The following is a 25,368-nucleotide window of genomic DNA, read 5'->3' as shown; positions in this document are numbered from 1 at the left end:
CCAACCAGTGTCACCCACGTTCCACAAATTAATAAAAAATACCCCACCCATTTCACCCCGTCCCACACTCCCATCTACAGTCTCCCCTTACCACTGACTACCACCCATTTAATCTCCTTCCACATCCATGAACTATAATGGATTGTAGATTATAATCTAGAATCTCGATACAGACAACACAATCTGTAATGGTATAAGATCTGTAACTTAATTAAACTTTTCAAAGCTGCTTCACAGGTGCATTCTTAAACAAAATTTGATATCAAAGCTCATAAGGAGATATTGAAGAAAATAGCCAACAGTCTGGTCAACGTGTTTGGCTTAAGGAACATTTTAAAGGAGGAACACAAGGTAAAAAAGGCAGGAAGAGTTAGGAAGAGAATGCAAGAGCCTGGCACCCAGGTATCTGCAGGCATGGTCACCATGGAGGCACAGTTACATTTGGGGATGTGCAAGAGGACAAAATTGGAATTGGGGGTAGAGATGAGGTCATGGAGAGATGTGGAAAGAAGTGTGATATATTAATGCTTGATAACAATAAAGGTTAGAGGCAAAGGTGAATTTGTCATAAGCCATTGTCAGGATAGGCTACTATATTAATCTTTATAATTTGTTCCTCAGGCACTTAGATAACCATTCACTGTGGGAGCCCAAGCAGTTTGCAGTTCGCTGCTTCAAAATCATCATGTATTCAGTTCAGGTAAGCGGATGATCTTCAGGTTTCTCTAAATTTTGCATTCTAAATGTCTACATGTTGAGTTCTCTGTATTAATCAAAATATTAATGAAGAAACTATCACATCTTCCTTAATGTCCTTTTATCAGGAACAGGAAATAATCCTGATCCTATCTCCTCACTTTCAAGGACATACACTAGGTGTGTGGGTCACTGTCAGGTTTTGAAATACATTGTTCAAATGATCATTTCAAAATTGCTGAACTGAGTGCAGTGCATTGGTGGACAGATTCTCAATAGATGCACTCATTTATTAGACACATTGTGCCAGCCCTATTTATTGTCTGTCCCGGTTACTTTGAGGCAAAGGACCTTCTCTGAAGCAGTGCAGTTTTTTTAGTGATTAATGGTTCTGTTTCAGTGATGCCAAGAATATTGACCCAGCGACAATAAAGAAACACGGATTTGTGTCTGGATTAGAATAGTATGTTCCTGAAAGTGAACTTGGTGCTGACAGTGATTCTAGGAAGTCCCTGCTTTTGTTGGTAAAGCTGTGGGCCTGGGAGATTCTGTTGCAGCGGTATAACTGTGTCTGGTACACACGGTATCAACAGTACTCCAATATTGAAGGGATGGATTAAACCGTCTGCCGGGGGTTCCAATTAACCAACTGCTTCAATATAAAATCAGAAACACTGGGTAAACTCAGCAGGTCTGGCAGCATATAGAAACATAGAAACATAGAAGATAGGAGCAGGAGGCCATTCTGCCCTTCCAGCCTGCTCTGCCATTCGTTACGATCACGGCTGATCATCCAATTCAATAGCCTAATCCTGCTTTCTCCCATAACCTTTGATCCCATTCGCCCCAAGTGCTCTATCCAGCCGCCTCTTGAATATATTCAATGTTTTGACATCAACTGCTTCCTGTGGGAATGAATTCCACAGGCTCACCACTCTCTGGGTGAAGAAATGTCTCCTCACCTCCGTCCTAAATGATCTACCCTGAATCCTCAGACTGTGACCCCCTGGTTCCGGACTCCCCCACCATCGGGAATCTCCTCCCTGCATCTACCCTGTCTGGTCCTGTTAGAATTTTATAAATCTCTGAGATTCCCCCCCTCATTCCCCTTATCTGAGCTCCAGCAAAAACAATCCTAACCTGGTCAATCTTTCCTCATTCATCAGTCCCACCATCCCCAGAATCAGCTTGGTAAACCTTCACTGCACTCTCTCCAGAGCAAAAGAAAGGAGACCAAAACTGTACACAATACTCTAGGTGTGGCCTCACCAAGGCCCCTGTATAATTGCAGCAACACATCCCTGCTCCTGTACTCGAAACCTCTCACAATGAAGGCCAATATGCTGTTTGCCTTCTTTACCACCTGCTGAACCTGCATGCTTACCTTCAGTGACTGGTGCACAAGGACACCCAGATCCCTCTGAACACTCCCCTCTCCCAATTTACTGCCATTCAGGTAGTAATCTGCTGCCTTGTTTTTGCTTCCAAAATGAATAACTTCACATTTATCCAAATTATACTGCATCTGCCATTGATTTACCCACTCACCAACCTGTCCAGATCATTCTGAAGGATTTCTGCATCCTTGTCACAGTTCACCCTCCCACCCAACTTGGTATCATCTGTAACCTTTGAGATGTTACATTTTGTTCCCTCATCCAAATCATTAATATATATTGTGCATAGCTGGGGTCTCAGCACTGGTCCCTATGGCACCTCACTAGTTACTGCAGGCCAGTTTGAAAAGCACCCATTAATTCCTACTCTTTGTTTCCTCTCTGCCAACCAGTTGTCTATCCATCTCAATGCACTTCCCCTAATCCCATACACTTTAATCTTGCATGATAACTTTTACGCGGGAATTTGTCAAGTCCAAATATACCACATCAACTGGCTCCCTCTTATCAACTCTAGTAATTACATCTTCAAAGAATCCCAACAGATATGTAGAGAGAGAACAAGTTAACATTTCAAGTCCAGATGATTCTTCAAAGCTGTGGCTCTATGTTGGACAGTGTTGAAGATCTGTGTTATTTCAGCTGCATGCATTTAATGGTGAATATTCCATCATACTTCTATCTACTCTTGTCAATGGTGGAGAGGTTTTGAGAAGCGAGGGTATGAACCACATGTCACAGAACATTGGTTCTGAATGGTATAGGAATAAAGAAGTAATGTGAAAAGGTGCAGGCTGTGTGATAAGACCACTGGGGGTTGTGGTGAAAAGGATGTGTGATAGATTAGGTAGGACGGGACTTGGGGAAATGGTGAAGGAACTTTTAAATGTGTCTAACCAACTCACCAGCTCCATTCAACTTTTCCCTCAAATTTGACACACAGTCCAATAACATAGTCTCACTCACCAATTTCTCTTTAACCAATTTCAGTTGTCTCCTTAACTCATAACCAAAAATCAATTGGAAAGGATTGGATTGAGTTGAATCATTCAGTGCATCCCCCATTGCAAAGAGCACAAATGGAATTCCCTTATCCCAATCCTCTGGATAATCTTGACAAGAAACCCTCAACACTGTCTTTAAAGTTTGATGCCATCACTCTAACGCTCCCTGTGAATCTGGATGGTACGCAGTTAATTTAAATTATTTTATTCCTAAACTATCCATAGCCTCCTTGAATAACTTTGATGTAAAATTTGAACCTTGATCTGATTGTATTTCTGTGGGTAGTCCATTGCTAGTAAAAAAATTGAAGTAATTCATCTATAATCCCTTTCACTATAATGTTGTACATTGGCCTAGCCTCTGGAAACCTAGGAGACACACCCATTGTGGTCAATAGATTTTAATTTCCACTTTTTGTTTTAGGGAGGGATCTTACACAATCAATTCAGACCCTGGTAAAAGGGTCGTCAAATGCTGGAATGGGTATTAAGGGTATGGATTTTATCAGCGCTTAAAGTTTCCCTATGATCTGACATGTGTGACGCGACCAACAAGACTTAACTACACCTTTATGCAGTCCAGGCCAATAAAAATGTTTTTGTATTTTGGCTTGAGTTTTCCTCACTCCCAAATGACCTCCTACTGGCACTTTACGTGATACCCACAACCCCTCCTTTCTATACCCTACCGGCAATATCACTTGATGAATTTCCGGCTGCTTTTCATCCACCTGAACACATAAATGTCTTCATTTCCTCATTCAGACATTTTAAGGTATTTTGATATACACTCAGATTCCTCTTCCGTGTATGCTTTCTGTTTCTACATCTTCCTGTTGGAACCCTGCCAATTTTCCCAAACTAAAAATATCCACCTCATCCTCCACCTATTCTTCTTTTCCAATCATCTGATCAAAAATCGTTCCTGATAATTTTCTTATCTCCACTCTTTGATTTCTCCCCTTGCCTTAACTGGTGACTTTGTGATCTTGTCACTGCACAATCAGGAAAAATCTCAGGATATGTGTCCTTTAACAACTCAGTTGTTTGATTCCCCATTTGCTTTTCAACCACAGTAGGCATCGCCCCCACCGATGATCCAGCAATCCCGTTATTCAAGATAAACATTATTCCTGGATGAGATAGTTTCCCTATTTATCCTACTACCACTCTTCACTGGACTCTCCAACCTCACCTTATATAACAGAACACTACTCTGCTCACCCTGAATTCCACACATCACTGCCTTCTCTGGCAATACTATTCCAGAATTTCTTTTTACATAGAAACATTGAAGATAGGAGCAGGAGGCCATTCGGCCCTTCAAGCCGCTCTGCCATTCATTGCGATCCTGGCTGATTGTCCAACTCAATAGCCTAATCCTGCTTTTTCCCCATAATCTTTGATCCCGTTCGCCCCAAGTGCTATATCCAGCCGCCTCTTGAATATATTCAATGTTTTGGCATCAACTACTTCCTGTGGGAATGAATTTGACCTGATGTTTTAGATCATGACCTTTCATTAGGACTGGGAGAAGTTAACAATAGCTATTAAAGAATCTTTTACTGACTCTTTGTCTCTCAAATCCAGTCTCAGCATTCCCACCTGGTCATTCAGCAATTGGTGGGCCACCTGGATGCTAACAGTAAGAGCATTGCCAAAGTGCGCACTGGAATCGTGGAAGTGTTATCGGAGTCTGCTGTCATCGCAGCTGGTGGATCTGTAGGTGGGTAGAAAGGTTCTCACTCCACGTGTTGTCTTGTGTTGATTAGTGTGTACTAAGTGTTGGACACAGTGCAGTTATTGTGTAGGTGGCTTTACTGGATTGTGTCTTGCAAATTATATGGTGGATGTCATCCATTGCATCCAGGGGTTAACCAATTGACCCTCAAGCCTGCTCTACAATGCAATGATATCATGACTGATTTTCCTGCCTGTTGTTGTTCTCAGTCAGGTTGGATACTCCAAGATGTTCTATGAACCTCGCCTGACCTGTAATGTTTTATGTTGAATTTGGTGAGGATAAGCACGGGAGGTTTCACTCCAGCTGTGATTCAACTGATCCTCGAGGAGCTTTTATCGAAAACAAAGTTTAATTCAGAAATTAGAACATAGAACACTACAGCACAAACAGGCCCTTCGGCCCACGAGTTGCGCCGATCACATCAACACCTACCAACCTACAGACCTATTTATAACCCTCAATCTCATTAAACCCCATATACTCATCCAGAAGTCTTTTAAAAGACCCCAGCGAGTTCGCCTCCACCACCACTGACGGCAGCCGATTCCATTCACTCACCACCCTCTGAGTGAAAAACTTACCCCTAACATCACTTCTGAACCTCCCTCCTTGCACCTTAAATCTGTGTCCTCTCGTAGCAACCATTTCAACCCGGGGAAATAGCCTCTGAGAGTCCACCCTATCTATTCCTCTCAACATTTTATAAACTTCTATCAGGTCGCCTCTCAACCTTCGTCTCTCCAGGGAAAAGAGTCCCAGCTCCCTCAACCTAACTTCATAAGGCATGCCTCCCAGTCCAGGCAACATCCTTGTAAATCTCCTCTGTACCCTTTCAATAGCTTCTACGTCTTTCCTATAGTGAGGCGACCAGAACTGCGCACAGTACTCTAAATGAGGCCTGACAAGGGTCTTATAAAGTTGCAGCATTACCTCCCGACTCCTAAACTCAAACCCTCGATTAATGAAGGCCAGTACACCATACGCCTTCTTGACCACCTCCTCCACCTGCGAGGCCAATTTAAGAGTCCTGTGGACCCGGACCCCAAGATCCTTCTGCTCTTCAACACTACTCAGACTTCTGCCCTTGATAGTGTACTCGTTCATCCCGTTGGTTCTGCCAAAATGGACGACTACACATTTATCCGCATTGAAGTCCATCTGCCACTTCTCCGCCCAGTCCTGCAACCTATCTATGTCCTGCTGCAACTTTTGCCATCCTTCCAGACCATCCACAACACCACCGACCTTAGTGTCATCAGCGAACTTACTTACCCATCCCTCCACTTCCTCATCCAGGTCATTTATGAAAATGACAAACAACAAGGGTCCCAGAACAGATCCTTGAGGCACTCCGCTGGTGACTGACCTCCATTCAGAAAAAGCCCCATCCACAACCACTCTCTGCCTTCTGCAGGCAAGCTAATTCTGGATCCACAAGGCCAAAGGCCCTTGGATCCCATGCCCTCTCACCTTCTCAAGAAATATTGATGACATATAAAGTAAGACACTGAGCAAGAACTTGTAACCATTACAAACAATAAACACAACAATCACAAGAATGTATAAATCTGTAGGAAATATCTCTACTGTGTTCCAACCAAAGCCAACACCAATACACAAAACCCACCAAATAAGCACAGGGTAATGTCTACTTGTTACAGGAATCCAGCCTCCTGGCTCAAATGCTGAAAATCCCTTGTGAAGAAACTCAGAAGAGGTTGTAATCGAATCTGTTTCCCAAAACACAGCTTCTTTAAGGCAGGATGGCAATAAGCCTCCCCTTAAGCTAACTAATAATAGTTTCAGAACCAAACAAAGAAGAACAGGGAGAGAGAGGCTGTTTCTTAGCTTGTTGCTAAACTGCTTCCAACACCCTCCCCAAAACAAACTGAAGCTCCTATCACCTGACTGCCACAGTTTAGCTCCTCCCCAATGACATCGCTGAAGCTATAAGCCACATGATTTTAAAAAAATCTTTCTTGAAGTTGTCACATGGCATTGCCTCAAAGAAAAAATAAACCATCAACACTCAAAGATGGCTTCAGTTTTTAACCCTTTCAGTTTATTAGTTTGTAAGAGGTTTGTATCTATAATATCCGTACATTTCACACAACATCCAAATATACAGACATTATAGTAACAGTTTATATTAGTCGTTGTCTTCCATCACCGAACCTTCTTTCATTTTTTCACATTTATGACAGTGTCAGCAATCACATTTTCTCTTCAGCCACATGTCTAATTTTTAAATTAAACAGCTGCAATAATGGACTCCGTCGAAACAGGCTGCCATTTTCAGTCCGAACTTTCTCCAAAGCATCACTGGATGCCGATCAGTTTACACCAGTCTCTCCGAATTACTGCCAAGATAAATGTTCAAATGTTGCAAAGTCAGAACAAAACCCAAAGTCTCCTTTTCAATTGTTCAATATTTGTTCTGCTAATCATTCAATTTTTTGGAAAAATACCCAATAGGGTGCTCTATTCCTTCCTCGTCTTCTTGTAAAAGTATGCCACTCACATCAACGGCCACCTTGAATGGTTTTGTGTAATTCGATGTAGCCAATACAGGAACAGTGGTTAACACAACCTTCAGGCTGTCAAATGCCTTTTGACACTTCCCCATCCACTGAAATTTGCTACTCTTTTTCAACAAGTAAATCTGTGGAGCTACCACGCTGCTAAAATTCAGTACAAATTTACAGTAAAAACTATTCAAGCCCAAAAACTTCATTATTTAAGAACATAAGAAATAGGAGCAGGAGTAGGCCATCCAGCCCTTCGAGCCTGCCCCGCCATTCAATAAGATCATGGCTGATCTGTCGTTGCTCAGTTCCACATTCCCGCCCTCTCCCCATAACCCTTAATCCCCTCTCCTATCAAAAACCCATCAACCCGCGTCTTAAAAATATTTAGCGAGGCAGCCTCCACCACTTCAACGGGCAGAGAATTCCAGAGATTCACCACCCTTTGAGTGAAGAAGTTCCTCCTCAACTCCATTCTAAACCGCCCCCCCTTTGAGAACTCCGCATTAACTCTTGTTTTTACAAGGGAAAAGGATAGGCATGAACCTCGGGCCAGTAGTTTTAGCTGGGAGAAGGGTAATTATGAGGCTATTAGGAGAGAATTAGGAAGCATAGGTTGGACTAGGAGATTACAGGGGCTGGGAACGTCCGAAATGTGGAGTTTTTTCAAGGAGCAGCTACTGCGAGTCTGTGATAGGTATGTCCCTGTCAGGCAAGGAGGAATTGGTAGGGCTAGGGAACCGTGGTGCACTAAAAAAGTTGATTCGTTGGTTAAAAAGAAAAAGGAGGCTTATGTTCGGATGAGACTTGAGGGCTCGGGTAGTGCACTAGAAAACTTTAGATTGGCTAGGAGGGAGTTGAAGAGTGAGTTAAGAAGGGCTAAAAGAGGACATGAGAAGACTCTGGCTGATAGGATTAAGGAGAATCCTAAGGCGTTCTATAGGTATGTCAAGAATAGAAGGTTGGTTAGGGCAAGATTAGGGCCAGTTATAGACAGCAGAGGGAAGTTATGTGTGGAACCGGAAGAGATTGGAGAGGCATTGAACCAATATTTCTCTTCGGTGTTCACAGAGGGGGACAAGGATATAGCTGAGGAGGACACTGGGTTGCAGGGGAGTAGAATTGACAGTGTTGCAGTTGATAAGGAGGATGTGCTGGATATTCTTGAGGGTTTGAAAATAGATAAGTCCCCTGGTCCGGATGGGATTTACCCTAGGATTCTCTGGGAGGCAAGAGAAGTGATTGCAAAGCCTCTGGCTCTGATCTTCAGGTCGTCGTTGGCTTCTGGTATAGTACCGGAAGATTGGAGGTTAGCGAATGTTGTCCCATTGTTTAAGAAGGGGAACAGAGACTTCCCCGGGAATTATAAACCAGGGAATCAAGTAGATAAGGTTGTTAAGAAGGCATACGGTGTCTTGGCGTTTATTGGTAGGGGGATTGAATTTAGGAGTCGCAGCGTCATGTTGCAACTGTACACAACTCTGGTGCGGCCGCACTTGGAGTATTGTGTGCAGTTCTGGTCCCCACATTACAGGAAGGATGTGGAGGCTTTGGAGAGGGTGCAGAGGAGGTTTACCAGGATGTTGCCTGGTATGGAGGGGAGGTCCAATGAGGAGAGACTGAGGGATTTGGGGTTGTTTTCGCTGGAAAGAAGGCGGCTAAGAGGGGATTTTATTGAAACATATAAGATGATTAGAGGTTTAGATAGGGTGGATAGTGATAGCCTTTTTCCTCGGATGGAGAAAGCTAGCACGAGGGGGCATGGCTTTAAATTAAGGGGGGGTAGTTATAGGACGGATGTCAGGGGTAGGTTCTTTACCCAGAGGGTGGTGAGGGATTGGAATGCCCTGCCTGCTGAGGTTGTAAATGCGCCTAGTTTGGGGGCGTTTAAGAGATCTGTGGATAGGTTTATGGACGAAAAGGGATTGGTTTAGGTTAGTGGGTCATTTTTTTTAACTGGTCGGTGCAACATCGTGGGCCGAAGGGCCTGTTCTGTGCTGTAATGTTCTATGTTCTATGTTCTATGTTCTATCCTATGGTATGCCTGAGGAACTCACTCTTAGCCAGGTTTACCACCAAATCCACCACCTCCCTGAAGCCAATCGAGTAATTTCACCAGATGCTTCAAGTAATCTTTCCATGTCTGACTCAAAATCACCAGGTGGTCTACGTACACCATACAATTGGATAGCTCTGAAATGGTTAATTGTTGAAATGTGGCTGGGGCGTTTTTCATGTCAAATGACATAACTTTGGATTGGGAAAAACTATTTGGTGTCACGAAAGCTGAAATCTCCTTCACCCTTTCAGATAAAGGAAACTGCCAGTAACCTTTGAGTGAATCCAGTTTGGAGATAAAGGTTGATTGTCCAACTTCCTCAATGCAGTTCTCCAGTCATGGAATAGGATAAGAGTCTGTTTCTGTAACTGCTTTAACTTTCCTATAGTCCACACACAATCATTGGGTATCATCCGACTGCTCCACTTGCTGCAACTCACATCAATCATGTCATTCTTAAGCACACCTTCAATCTCCCTGTGAAGTTGTGCCAATTTTAGAGGGTTAACTCTATAAGGATGTTGTTTAATTGGAACAGCATTTTCCACATCTACATCATGCATAGCCATTTTAGAACTTCCCGACTTATTCCCACATATTTGTCCGTGTAATATTATTAACTCTTTCAGGTCAGTTTGATTTTCTTCTGGAAAGCCACTGAATACTTTATCCCAATTTTTAATAATGTCCTCATTATCCAATTTAATTTGAGGAATATCAAATTCAGAGTCATCTGAATTCAGTTCTTCCCTCTAAGTTGTAAACCCAAAACCCTTCTCTTTCTGCTCTCCTTCCCTATCAACATAACTTTTAAGCATATTGACATGACACACTCTGTGAGTTTCCTTCTATCTGGTGTTCTTAACAAATAATTCACCTCACTCAATTTCCTTTCAATTTGATAAGGCCCACTAAACCTTACATTTAAAGGTTCCTCTGCCACTGGTAACAGTGCTAAAACTTTATGTCTACTTGCAAAACTATGAATTTTTGACTTTTTATCCATTTCCTGTTTCATCACACACCATGCAACTTTTAAATGTTGTCTAACCAATTCACCTGTGCTATTTAACCTTTCCCTAAAATTTAACACATCGTCCAATGATGTAGTTTCGGGAGAGTTATTATGGGGAGGCGACAGCCAAGTGGAATTATCACTCCACTATTAGTCCAGAAACCGAGATAATGTTCTGGGGACCTGAAATTGAATCCCACCATGGTGGAATCCTAGATGGTGGAATTTGAATTCAATAAAAAGTATCTGGAATTAAGAATCTACTGATGACGATGAAACCATTGTCAATTGTCAGAATAACAGGGAATAACAGGATTACAGGGGGTATTGAAGACTTGGTCAGGAAGAAGAGAGAGGCATATCTAAGGGCGAAACAACTGGGAACGGAGAGAGCGCTGGAGGAATATAGAGAGAGCAGGAGAGAGCTTAAAAGGGGAGTTAGAAGGGCAAAAAGAGGGCATGAAATGGCTTTGGCTGATAGGATTAAGGAAAATCCAGACATTTTATTCTTATATTAGGAACAAGAGAGTGGTTAGAGGGAAAATTGGTCCTCTTAGGGACAAAGGAGGGGAGCTATGTATCGAGTCTGAGGGAATGGGGGAGATCCTGAATGAATACTTTGCGTCGGTATTCACGAAGGAGAGGGGTTTGCTGTCTTGTAATGTCTTGGAGGGAGCTGTAGATCAGTGGAAGGAAATATCCATTACGAGGGAGGAAGTGCTAAGGTTTTTAGGTAGCATAAAAACGGATAAAGCTCCAGGGCCTGATGGTATTTATCCCAGGCTGCTTCGGGAGGTGAAAGATGAAATTGCTGGGCCTCTGACACAAATCTTTGTCTCTTCTTTGGACACAGGTGAGGTCCCAGAGGACTGGAGGGTAGCTAATGTGGTACCGCTGTTTAAAAAGGGTAGTAGGGATAACCCTGGTAATTATAGGCCAGTGAGTTTGACATCAGTAGTAGGAAAATTATTGGAAAAAATTCTTAGGGATAGGATGTATAAGCATTTGGAGCGTTGCGATCTGATTAGGGATACGCAACATGGCTTTGTAAAGGGGAGGTCTTGCCTTACGAATCTGGTAGAATTTTTCAAGGAGATGACAAAAACAGTTGATGATGGACGAGCCGTTGATGTCATCTATATGGATTTCAGTAAGGCGTTTGACAAAGTCCCTCACGGTAGGCTGGTAGAAAAGGTTAAGGCGCATGGGATACGGGGACAGGTAGCTAGATGGATTGAAAACTGGCTGGGCAACAGGAGACAGAGAGTAGTAGTGGAAGGGTCCTTTTCTGGCTGGAGGTCAGTCACCAGTGGTGTGCCGCAGGGCTCAGTACTGGGACTTCTTCTCTTCGTAATATACATAAACGGCTTGGAAGAGGGCGTACGTGGTGTGATCAGCAAGTTTGCAGATGACACCAAGATGGCAGGATTGGCAGATACTGAGGAGGATTGTCAGGTGACACAGCAAGATATAGATAGGTTGGCATACTGGGCAGATAGATGGCAGATGGAATTTAATCCTGACAAATGCGAGGTGATGCATTTTGGAAGGAATAATGCAGGGAGGAGTTACATGATAAAAGGTAGACAGATTAAGAGTATAGAAATACAGAGGGACCTGGGAGTGCAAGTGCACAAGTCTCTGAAGGTGGCAACCCAGGTGGAGAAGGTTGTGAAGAAAGCTTATGGAATGCTAGCCTTTATAGGAAGGGGTATAGAGTATAAGAGCTGTCGGCTAATGCTTCAGTTGTACAGAACGTTGGTTAGACTGCATTTGGAGTACTGCGTCCAGTTCTGGTCACCTTACTACCGGAAGGACATGGAGACCCTGGAGAGAGTGCAGAGGAGGTTTACCAGGATGCTGCCTGGTATGGAAGGACTGGGTTATGAGGAAAGATTGGGTAAACTGGGGGTCTTCTTAGAAAGATGGAGGTTAAGGGGGGATCTGATAGAGGTGTATAAAATAATGAAGGGAATAGATAGAGTCAACAGTGGCAGGCTTTTCCCTAGATTGGGGACAACTATTACGAGAGGTCACGATCTAAGGGTGAGGGGGGAGAAGTATAATCTGGATACTAGAGGAAGGTTTTTCACACAGAGGGTCATGGGGGTATGGAACGCGCTACCAAGTAAGGTGGTGGAGGCAGGCACGCTGGACTTGTTTAAGGTTTACTTAGATAAACACATGAGTGAAACAGGGATGGAGGGTTATAGGAGACAATATTAAAAAGGGTCAGAGCCTCGGGACAATACTGGAAATGTAATACTACATGTTAACGTTTTGTCTCTTTTAATCCGCAGGTGTGTCGGTCCACCTTGTTGTCTAACGAGGGACATGCACACAGTGGGTCGTGCGTGGGCTGCTCTTGGATGTTTCGAGAGTGGCCTAGTACTTCACGTCGTGGTGTGTGCTTAATCTTGGACCGGTAGACCGGCGCTGCAACAGCTCAGTGACTAGCACTGCTAGCTGTGCAGATACATGGATTTGGGCCTGTGTCTGTGGGAGTTTGCGCATTCTCCCTGTGGTTGCGTGGGTTTCCTCCGGGCGCTCCGGTTTCCTCCCACACCCCAAAGATGTGCTCTTAGGCTGATTGGTTTTACCAAATTGACACTATTCTCCCCTGAATCTGGCTACATTAGGGGTACCATTCACATACACACGGGGCAGGGTAGGTGCAGGAGGATGCGGCGGCGCGGGCTCATTGGGCCGAAGGGCCTGTTTCCCGTGCTGAGTTGTTCTTTGTTCTTTGTAATAACCCATCTGATTCACTAACGTCCTTGAGGGAAGGCAATCTGCCATCCTTACCCGGTCTGGCCTACAGGTGACTCCAGATCCACAGCAATCTGATTGACTCTGAATTACCCTCTGAAATGGTCGAGTGAGACCCTCAGGTGTAACAATCACTACAAAGTCTCAACAAAGAAATGAAACTGGACGGACCAGCTGGCATTGACCTCGACACCGGAAAAGACAACGGCAAAATAAACAGCCCAGTCGACCCTGCAAACTCCTCCTTACTAACACCTGGGGGCTAATGCTAACACTGGGAGAGGGGTCTCACAGACTGGTCAAGGAACAGACTGACACAGTCACTCTCACAGAATCACATCCCAGACACCACCATTCCCATCCCTGGATATATCCTGTCCCCCCGGCAGGACAGACCCAGCAGAGGTGGTGGTGGCACAGTGATATACAGTCAGGAGGGGGCTGCCCTGGGAGTCGTTAACATCAACTCCGGACCCCATGACGCCCCGTGGCTTCAGGTTAAACACGGGCAAGGAAACTTCCGGCTGATTATCACACACCGTCCTCCTTCAGCTGACGAATCAGTGTCCCTCCATGTTGAACAACACTTGGAGGAAGCACTGAGGGTGGTAAGGGCACAAAATGTCCCCTGGGTGGGGGATTCCGCCAAGAGCAGCTGGGCAGCAGCACGACTGATGGAGCTGGTCGGATTCTGAAGGATGGAACTGCTAGACTGGGTCTGCAGCAGGTGGTGAAGGAACCAACCAGAGGGAAAACCATACTAGATCCCATCCTTACCAATCTGCCGGCTGCAGATGTATCTGTCCGTGACAGTATCAGTAAGAGTGACCACCGCACAGTCCCCGTGGAGACAAAGTCCCACCTCCACATTGAGAATACCCTCCATCGTGTTGTGTGGCACTGTCACCGTGCTAAATGGGACAAGCTTCAAAACTGATCTAGCATCTCCAGACTGGGCATCTATGAGGCGCCATGGGCCAGCAACAGCAGTGGAATTATACTCCAGCACAACCTGCAATCCCATGGCCCGGCATATCCCCCACCCAACCATTCCCATCAAGCCAGGGGATCAACCCTGGTTCAATGGAGAGTGCAGGGAGACATGCCAGGAGCAGCACCAAGCATATTTAAAAATGAGGTGTCAACCTGATGACCAAACAGGATGACTTACATACCAACTTCCAAACCTGCACTGACCATCCTGTCTGACTGAACTAAAACCCTCTCCCCTTCTGGGCACCGTATCCCTCTAATCCCATCCTATTCATGGATTTGTCCAAATATCTCTTAAAAGTCACTACCATATCTGCTTCCACTCTATCCACCAGTAACAAGTTCCTGGAACCCACCACTCTCTGCATAAAAAACTTGCCTCGTACATCTCCTTTAAACCTTGCCCCTCGCACCTTAAACCTGTGCCCCTGAGTAATTGACTCTTCCACCCTGGGAAAAAGCTTCTGACTATCCACTTTGTCCATGCCTCTTATAATCTTGTAGACTTCTATCAGGTCTCCCCTCAATCTCTATTGGTCCAGTGAGAACAAACCAAGTTTCTCCAACCTCTCCTCATAGCTAATGCTCTCCATACCAGGCAACATCCTGTTAATCTTTTCTGTACCCTCTCCAAAGCCTCCACATCCTTCTGGTAGTGTGGCGACCAGAATTGAACAGTATATTCCAAGTGCAGCCTAACTAAGGTTCTATAAAGCTGCAACATGACTTGCCAATTTTTAAACTCAGTGCCCCGGCCGATGAAGGCAAGCATGCCGTATGCCTTCTTGACTACCTTCTCCACCTGCATTGCCACTTTCAGTGACCTGTGTACCAGTACACCCAGATCCCTCTGCCTATCAATACTCTTAAGGGTTCTGCCATTTTCTATATATTTCCTATCCGCATTTCCTATCTTCCAAGATGCATTCCCTCACATTTGTCCAGATTAAACTCCATCTGCCATCTCTCCGCCCAAGTCCCCAACTGATCTATATCCCGCTGTATCTATCCCCCGATGTTCCTCATCGCTATCCGCAAATCCACCAATCTTTGTATCATCCACAAACTTACTAATCAAGCCAGTTACATTTTCCTCCAAATCATTTATATATATTACAAACAGCAAAGGTCCCAGCACTGATCCCTGAGGAACACCACTTGTCATAGCCCTCCATTCAGAAGCACACCCTTCCACTGCTACCCTCTGTCTTCTTTGAAGATTAAAAGGGGAACAATCTCTATGTGGTAAGACTAGGCACTAAGTTAAACAACAGAACATAATGCAATAATCTCTGGATTATTATCTGAGCCACATGCAAATTGGCATAGGTTGCATAAATTTAGAGAACTGAATACATATCTCAAAGACTTGTGTGGAAGAAGTGGGTTCCAATTTGTGGGACACTGGGGAAGGGGGGCTGTACCGTTGGGACAGCCTGTATCTGAACTCCGCTGGGAGCTGTCTTCTTGCCAACCACTCGGAAAGTAGAGAGAGTTTAAAGTAATGGGGCGGAGGCAGGTTGGGGGGGGAACGGTGGTGGGGGATGGCTCTTGAGAGGGGGTAGGTAGGCTTACAAAGCAAAAGGATATGGCAGCCTTGCAAGGCAGCTATTTAGGTGCTGATACCCAGACGAACAGCAAAGGGTCGAAAACTTTGCTGGGTGTATTCTATAGGCCGCCCAATAGTGACAGGGAAGTTGAAGTGCAGATAGGGAAACAGATTCTGGAGAGATGTATTAATAACAGAGTTGTCGTGATGGGAGACTTCAATTTCCCAAACATCAACTGGAATATCCCTAGGGTAAGGGGTTTGGATGGGGAGGAGTTTGTTAGGTGTGTTCAGGAAGGTTTCCTGACACAGTACGTGGATAAGCCTACGAGGGGAGAGGCTGTACTTGACCTGGTACTGGCGAATGAACCAGGACAGGTGACGGATCTCTCGGTAGGAGAGCATCTTGGGAATGATGACCATAATTCTATCTCCTTCACAATTGCATTAGAACGAGATAGGATCAGGCAGGCTAGGAAGGTGTTTGTCTGGAGTAAGGGGAAATACAAAGAAGTCAGGAAGTTACTTGGACAAATAAACTGGAAGGAGGCGTTCTTAGGGAAAAGTACCGAAGGAAGGTGGCGGATATTCAAGGAATGTTTGTCTGGAGCTCTGCATGACAACGTTCCGATGAGACAAGGGGGTTTTGGTAGGTCGCGGGAACCGTGGTGCACGAAGGCTGTGTTGAACCTAGTCAGGAGGAAAAGGAAGGTGTACAAAAGGTTCAGGGAATTAGGAGAGGTTAAGGATCTTGAGGAGTATAAGGACTGTAGAAAGGAGCTTAAAAGGGAAATTAGGAGAGCCAGAAGGGGTCATGAGAAGACCTTGGCGGGTAAGATTAAGGAGAATCCCAAGGCCTTCTATAAATATGTGAAAGATAAAAGGATGAGAAGAGAAGGGATAGGACCTATAAAAGGTGAAGGGGGAAAGGCCTGTGTGGAACCAGAAGAAATGGCAGAGGTGCTTAATGAGTACTTTGCCTCAGTATTCACGGTGGAAGCTGATCTGAGAGATTTTGCTACAGATTTGCAGCAGATGGAAAAGATTGAGTTTGTGGATATTAAGGAGGAGGATGTGTTAGAACTTTTGAATTCTATCAAGATAGATAAGTCGCCGGGACCAGATGGGATGTACCCCAGGATACTGTGGGAGGCGAGGGAAGTGATTGCAGAGCCCCTGGCGATGATCTTTGCATCGTCAATGGAGACGGGAGAGGTTCCGGAAGATTGGAGGATTGCGGATGTAGTCCCTATTTTCAAGAAAGGGAACAGAGATAGCCCGGGAAATTACCGACCGGTGAGTCTGACCTCAGTGGTTGGTAAGCTGATGGAGAGGCTTCTGAGGGATAAGATTTACGAGCATTTGGAGAGGTTTGACATGATCAGGAATAGTCAGCATGGATTTGTCAAGGGCAGGTCGTGCCTTACGAGCCTAGTTGAGTTCTTCAATAATGTGACTGAACACATTGACGAAGGAAGTGCCATGGACGTGGTGTACATGGACTTCAGCAAGGCGTTTGATAAGGTCCCCCATGCAAGACTTCTTGAGAAGGTGAGAGGGCATGGGATCCAAGGGCCTTTGGCCTTGTGGATCCAGAACTGGCTTGCCTGCAGAAGGCAGAGAGTGGTTGTGGATGGGTCTTTTTCTGAATGGAGGTCAGTCACCAGTGGAGTGCCCCAGGGATCTGTTCTAGGACCCTTGCTGTTTGTCATTTTCATAAATGACCTAGATGAGGAAGTGGAGGGATGGGTAAGTTCGCTGATGACACGAAGGTCGGTGGTGTTGTGGATGGTCTGGAAGGATGTCAAAAGTTGCAGCAGGACATAAATAGGATGCAGGACTGGGCGGAGAAGTGGCAGATGGACTTCAACACGGATAAGTGCGTCGTTGTCCATTTTGGCAGAACCAACGGGATGAACGAGTACACTATCAAGGGCAGGAGTCTTAGTAGTGTTGAAGAGCAGAAGGATCTTGGGGTCCGGGTCCACAGGACTCTTAAATTGGCCTCGCAGGTGGAAGAGGTGGTCAAGAAGGCGTATGGTGTACTGGCCTTCATTAATCGAGGGGTTGAGTTTAGGAGTCGGGAGGTAATGCTCCAACTTTATAGGACCCTTGTCAGGCCTCATTTGGAGTACTGTGCGCAGTTCTGGTCGCCTCACTATAGGAAAGACGTAGAAGCTATTGAAAGGGTACAGAGGAGATTTACAAGGATGTTGCCTGGACTGGGAGGCATGCCTTATGAAGTTAGGTTGAGGGAACTGGGTCTCTTTTCCCTGGAGAGACGAAGGTTGAGAGGCGACCTGATAGAAGTTTATAAGATGTTGAGAGGAATAGATAGGGTGGATTCTCAGAGGCTATTTCCCCGGGTTGAAATGGTTGCTACGAGAGGACACAGATTTAAGGTGCGGGGAGGCAAGTACAGAAGTGATGTTAGGGGTAAGTTTTTCACTCAGAGGGTGGTGAGTGAGTGGAATCGGCTGCCGTCAGTGGTGGTGGAGGCGAACTCGCTGGGGTCTTTTAAAAGACTTCTGGATGAGTATATGGGGTTTTATGGGATTGGGGGTTATAGATAGGTGTTGATGTGATCGGCGCAACTCGTGGGCCAAAGGGCCTGTTTGTGCTGTAGTGTTCTATGTTCTATGTTCTATAACAGGAAGAGATAGAGTGTACAAACATAAAATTAAGCAATAAATATGGTCAAATGGGAAATAAATATTAAAAGGATAAAATCATTTGCTCTTTCCTTAAATGCATGTCATGTAGTAGTCATTGAGTCGTACAGAAAAGCCCTTCGGCCCATTGAGTCAGCACTGACAATAACTACCACTAAAGTCTCACTAATCCCATTTTCCAGCTCTCGTCCCATATCTTGGAATGTTCGGACAAGTGTTCATCTGAATATTTTTTAAAGGTTGTAAGGTTTCCGGCCTCCACTACCTTCCCAGGCAGCGCATTCCAGATTCCCAGCACCCTCGAAGTGAAGAAGCTTTTTCTAAAATCCCCTTTCAATCTCCTGCTCCTTACCCTAAAACTCTGCCCCCTTATGATTGACCCTTCAACCCAGAGGAACAGCTGGTCCCAACTCATTCGATACCCCTTATAATCATATACACCTCAATCATGTTCCCCCTCAGTCTTCCCTGCTCTAAAGAAAACAATGCCAGCCTATCCAGTCTCTCCTTATCACTCAAACTCTCCATCCCAGGCAGCATCCTGGTGAATCTCCTCTGTACTCCCTCAAGCGCTATCACATCCTTCCTATAGTGAGGTGACCAGAACTGCTCCCAGTCCTCCAGCTGTGGCCTCACCAAGGTTTTGTACAACTCCAACATTACATCCTTGCTCTTATACTCCATGCCATGACTGATAAAGGCAAGTGTCCCATCTGCCTTCTTAACCATCCTATTCACCTGCTCTGTCACCTTCAGGGATCTGTAAATAAGTATCCCAAGATCCATCTATTTTCTGAGCTTCCTGCCATTCATTAAGTGCTCCCTTGTCTTGTTACTTCTTCCAAAGTGCATCACCTCACACTTGTCAGGGTTAAATACCATCTTCCCCAGCTCTGCCCAACCATCTAAATATTCCTGTGACCTTTGGCACAAAACGTATTTGGCACAAAATGAATTAATGGCACAAATCGAGGTGATTGGTCATGAACTCATTGTCATTACAGAGACATGATTACAAGATCAAAACTGGGAACAAAATATTCAGGGATATGTAACTTTTCATAAGGACAGCAGAAAGGGAAGAGTGGTGGGGTAGCTTCCTGAGTATGATATTAAATAAGTATGAAAGTAAGAAATGATCTTGGATTGGAAGATGTATAATCCATATAAGTGAAAGTAAGAAATAACAAGGGGAAGAAGACATTGGTGGGAGGAATCTCAGAGTCCCATGGCAGTAGCTGTATTGTAGCATGGAAAATAAATCAGGAGATAATGGGGTCATGTAAAAAAGGCAGCACTTTAATTATGGGTGACTGGCAATGCTCAAGGAATCATAGGACCGTGACAGATTACAACATCTATGCTGTCTTCATTGTCCTTTGTTAGGTAAATGTAAAACCTCACTTAATAAATTCTACTTGACTCATAAATACTTGTTGTTAGTGCCTTGACTGAGGATTCTATTGTCCAATGGACAGTACCAACCTAAACACAAAAGATATAGACAAATTAGTCACATGATGACATAGGCACTTAAAGTATCACGTATATCCTGGTATATCCTGAATGCATTTGCTTCCCATATGATGCTCCTTACGGCTGGAAAACACAATCACAGGCCAGCTGCTTTCTGTCTCTGGCTGTGTGCTAATCGTGGTGACTCTTCAGCTCTCTGTTCTCACCCACAAGACTGTTCATGTTTATGAAAAACTTCTCCAGTTTCCATGGGAAATTCTCAGTGACATGGTTCACTGAGCTGGAAACATCTAATCAGAATAATATTACCATATTCTAAGCTGCTAAATCATTGCCTCGTTCTGTAACACCACTGGTCCTTTATCAAGGTGCTGTGTATGCTTCAGGTTGTTGAGATATAAAACCCTTTAAATTAAAATTTTTCATTCTGAATTCTTAATTACAATAGAATCTTCAGTGGTGCTTGATTTAACAAGGCACTAACAATGAGTATTTGTGAATCAAGTAGAATTTATTAAGCAAGATCTTACATTGACCAAACAGAAAACAGTGAAGACAGGATGGAAGTTCTGAATCCCTCAAGTCCCATCATTCCTTCAGCATTGCTAACAAATCAATGCATGGATTTGTTTAAAATATAAGGTGTTATCCGAAGTTAAAACTACATTTTAGCCATTTCTTCAAATCTGATGAAGAGGCTGTTAATGCACATTATACAGTTTGGACAACATTCAGTCGTGGAACCCACACCTTCGAGGCATCTTCAAAATCAAAAAATCAATTCACATCTTTATCCTGCAAATAGCTACCACTCTTTTCCCAGCCTTAAGATGATTGATGAGGGTAGGGCAGTGGATGTTGTCTACATGGACTTCAGTAAGGCCTTTGACAAGGTCCCTCATGGCAGACTGGTGCAGAAGGTGAAGTCACACGGGATCAGAGGTGAGCTGGCAACATGGATATAGAACTGGCTCGGTCAAAGAAAACAGAGGGTAGCAGTGGAAGGGTGTGTTTCTGAATGGAGGGCTGTGACAAGTGGTGTTCCTCAGGGATCAGTGCTGGGACCTTTGCTGTTTGTAATATATATAAATGATTTGGAGGAAAATGTAACTGGATTGATTAGTAAGTTTGCGGATAACACAAAGGTTGGTGGATTTGTGGATAGCGATGAGGACCATCAGAGGATACAGCAGGATATAGATCAGTTGGAGACTTGGGTGGAGAGATGGCAGATGGAGTTTAATCCGGATAAATGTGAGGTAATGCATTTTGGAAGGTCTAATACAGATAGGAAATATACAGTAAATGGCAGAAACCTCAAGAGTATTGATAGGCAGAGGGATCTGGGTGTACAGGTACACAGGTCACCGAAAGTGGCAATGCAGGTGGAGAAGGTAGTCAAGAAGGCATACGGCATGCTTGCCTTCATCGGCCGGGGCACTGAGTTTAAAAATTGGCAAGTCATGTTGCAGCTTTGTAGAACCTTAGTGAGGCCGCACTTGGAATATAGTGTTCAATTCTGGTCACCACACCACCAGAAGGATGTGGAGGATTTGGAGAGGGCACAGAAAAGATTTACCAGGATGTTGCCTGGTATGGAGGGCATTAGCTATGAGGAGAGGTTGGAGAAACTTGGTTTGTTCTCACTGGAGCGACGGAGGTTGAGGGAGACCTGATAGAAGTCTACAAGATTATGAGAGGCACGAACAGAGTGGATAGTCAGAAGCTTTTTCCCAGGGTGGAAGAGTCAATTACTCAGGGGCACAGGTTTAAGGTGCGAGGGGCAAGGTTTAAAGGAGATGTAAGAGGCAGATTTTTTACACAGAGGGTGGTGGGTGCCTGGAACTCGTTGCCGGGGGAGGGAGTGGAAGCGGATACGGTAGTGAGTTTTAAGAGGCGTCTTGACAAATACATGAATAGGATGGGAATAGAGGGATATGGTCCCCAGAAAGGATAGGGGGTTTTAGTTCAGTTGGGGGCAGCATGGTTGGTGCAGGCTTGGAGGGGCTGAAGGGCCTGTTCCTGTGCTGGAATTTTCTTTGTTCATTGTTCTTTGTTCTTAACTGAAAAGTCTGCTGCTGGCAGGAATTCAAAGTGAACTGTCTAAGGCAGATTAAATAGAAGAGTCGGTTTAGTTCAGTTGGCTGGACAGCTGGTTTGTGATCTGGTGATGCCAACAGCATCGGTTCAATTCCCATACCGTCTGGAGTTATTAATGAAGGCCCCACCTTGCCTCTCACCTGAGTTGTGATAGTCCTCAGGTTGAATCATAGAATCCTGTAGTGTAGCCAGAGGCCATTCAGCCCATCGAGTCTGCACCGATCACAATCCCACCCAGGCCCTATCCCCATAACCCTATGCATTTACCCTAGCTAGTTCCCCTGACACTAAGGAGCAATTTAGCATGGCCAATCCACCTAACCCACACATCTTTGGACTGTGGGAGGAAACCGGAGCACCCGGAGGAAACCCACACAGACACGGGGAGAATGTTCAAACTCCACACAGCGAGTGACCCGAGCCTGGAATCAAACCCAGGTCCCTGGTGCTGTGAGGCAGCAATGCTAACCACTGTGTCACCATGCCACCCATCTTCACCAATCAGGCTATGGCAACTGTTTCCTAGTTTTAAAAAATACATCCCATGGTGTTATTTTGAGCACAGAGAAATCTGAAAGGCTAATGGTATTATCAGAACCTTCCAGCTGTCACTCAGGTTACATTGCACCTTATAGTCTTGTTTCTGATGCAGGGCCCACAGTGTTGGAGGTGTTCAACACTCTGCTTCGTCACCTCCGCCTCAGCATTGACTATGAACTCACTGGCAAGTATGACTCAGCCTCCAACATCAGTAACCAGATTATTAAAGAGCACGAGGAGAGGGTTTTTCAAGAAGCTGTCATCAAGACCATTGGTGAGTGTCCAACCTCCTCCTGCTTTAACTTATCTTAGCTTCTTGTTAATTCTCGGTGAGTGGACATTACTGACAGAGTCAATATCTTTCACACATTCTGATTCAAAACTTTAAATCTGGAAGGGTTACCTAGTGCTAAACAAAGAACAAAGAAAATTCCAGCACAGGAACAGGCCCTTCGGCCCTCCAAGCCTGCACTGACCATGCTGCCTGGCTGAACTAAAACCCCCTCTCCTTCCAGGGACCGCATCCCTCTACTCCCATCCTATTCATATATTTGTCCAGACGCCCTTTAAAAGTCACTATTGTATCTGCCTACCCCGGCAGTGAGTTCCAGGCACCCACCACCCTCTGTGTAAAAAATCTCCCTCGTACATCTCCTTTAAACCTTGCCCCTCACACCTTAAACCTGTGCCCCTGAGTAATTGACTCTTCCACCCTGGGAAAAAGCTTCTGATTATCCACCCTGTCCATGCCCCTCATAATCTTGTAGACTTCTATCAGGTCGCCCCTCAACCTCCGTCACTCCAGTGAGAACAAACCAAGTTTCTCCAACCTCTCCTCATAGCTAATGCCCTCCATACCACTGCTGAAGTAAAGATGCTTCCAGGAATTCATAGCTTCCTAAAAGAAGTGAATAGTCTGATACGTTTATCAATTTACGGTGATTTAGTTTATACAAAATGGACAAGTTGGGCTGAAGGGCCTGTTTCCATGCTGTAAATCTGTATGACTGTATGCAGCTTTCTAACCCATTGACCAGTCAGACTGAGGCCCAACCCATTCCCAACTGTTTCATCGTTCACCTTCCTTATATCACTGAGTGGGGATGTTCACTGCTGATTGTCAATGCTCGAAATCATTTATAACTGCTCAGATATTAAAGCAGTCCATGCCCACATTCAGCTATCTTGACATTATCCAGCCTGTACTGATAAATGGCAAGTAACATTTGTGCCACATAAATGCCAAGTAATGATCATATCTAATTAAAAAAACAGAATTTTACCATCTTCCCTTGACATTCAATGACATTTCCAGCATTGAATTTGCCACCATCAATGTCTTAGGAGTTGTCATTAACTAGTAACTGAACGGAACCATCCACTTAAATAAAAATCCTGTGTTCAGTAACTCAGTGTCCAACTCCCCAAAGCTGTCCACCATTTACAAGGTGCAGGAATGTGCTGGAATACTCTCCATTTGTCTGGATGAGTGCATCTCCAAAAATAAGAAACTCTACATCGTCCAGGACAAAGCAGCTCGCTTGGTTGCTTTCTCATCCAGCACCTTAAATATTCACTCTTACCCCTGACGCACAGTAGCAGTGGTGTGTACCAAGCAAAATTCACTCCTTTGCCTGAAACTCACAAACCTGCGACCACTATCATCTAGAAGGACAAGAGTAACAGATACCTGGGAACACCACCAACTGCAAGTTCACCCCCAAGCCACACATCATTCTATTTGATTTGATTTGATTTGATTTATTATTGTCATTTGTGTTGGAATACAGTGAAAAGTACTTTTTCTTGCACACTATATAGACAAAAACATACCGTTCACAGAGTACATCGGGGAGAAGGAAAGGATAGGGTGCAGAATATAGTGTTGCAGTTACAAATAAAGTGACGAGAAAGATCAGCTTAACATTATTCGACAGTTTAAAGGAGTTACAGTTAAGTTTTAAGAGCATAAAATGAGAATAAAGAATGGAATTCGAGGGTATGGTGGGGATCACTGACAAGAAGTTGCCTCGCTCCGGCGCCATCTTCCCTTTGTGGAAATTATTTGTGGATACTTGGAAATATATCAATCACAGGGTCAAAACCCTGGAACTCCCTCCCTAACAGCACAGTGGGTGTATCAACTCCACATGGACTGCAGCGGCTCAACAAGGTAACTCACCATCACCTTCTCAAGGGTAGTTAGGGATGGACGATAAAACTTGGTTTTGTCAGTAACTCTCACATTCCATGAACAAATAAAAGCAAATTAATAAATAAAGTTTCAACACATTGTACAAATTATATTAAATGTAGGAACCATGCCAAAGACTGAGTTATTTATATCCCAATACCCCATGGACTCAGCATTCTAATTGCCCAATATTGACCATGACCTTTTTCTGAGTGCAACATTCCCAATGGAGAGATAGAGTCCCACTGTTAGGGTCACCTTATTCGATGCTGAACATCGATCAACGTTCTCCTCAGAGAAGGAGAAACAGAGGCATCATTAAGTTAAAATGACCAACCGTGCCAAATTTGCAGGTTGGCATTGATCTCCCAAAGTCACAATGCACATTTGAGAGACTCAGAGAGGATTGAACCGTACAAAAGGAAAAAGCAACTCAGTGAAAGATTTCATTTTCCCAGTCCTCTGCTCTCTCCTATTTGACCTATCATGTATCTAGCAGCTCTCTGAAAGTGTTTTACATTCTCCCCGCAAGGATTTGATTGGATTTATTTTTGCCTCATCAATTTGTATACAATGAAAAGTGTTGTTTCTTGCGCTTATACAGACAAAGCATACCGTTCATAGAGAAGGAAAGG

At 44.4% G+C, this 25,368-nt stretch overlaps 1 protein-coding gene across 3 annotated transcripts in view; it reads left to right on the top strand.

The window, feature by feature from the left end:
- The window catches only part of LOC145351207 (protein EFR3 homolog B-like), a 191,020-nt gene that overhangs the window by 60,663 nt on the left and 104,989 nt on the right, over window positions 1-25,368 (top strand). For all 3 annotated transcript variants that reach the window (XM_080200908.1, XM_080200907.1, XM_080200909.1), the window contains exons 8-10: window positions 622-700; window positions 4,688-4,823; window positions 22,652-22,813. In XM_080200908.1, the coding sequence (XP_080057034.1) occupies window positions 622-700; window positions 4,688-4,823; window positions 22,652-22,813 (377 nt within the window). The remainder of the gene's footprint in view (window positions 1-621; window positions 701-4,687; window positions 4,824-22,651; window positions 22,814-25,368) is intronic.

Source organism: Carcharhinus amblyrhynchos, chromosome 12 (assembly GCF_965287045.1).
Source record: "Carcharhinus amblyrhynchos chromosome 12, sCarAmb.v2.hapA, whole genome shotgun sequence".
In the NCBI taxonomy this organism is placed as follows: domain Eukaryota; kingdom Metazoa; phylum Chordata; class Chondrichthyes; order Carcharhiniformes; family Carcharhinidae; genus Carcharhinus; species Carcharhinus amblyrhynchos.
The sequence above is the reverse complement of the archived record's forward strand: the minus strand, read 5'-3'. Positions and strand labels throughout refer to the sequence as shown.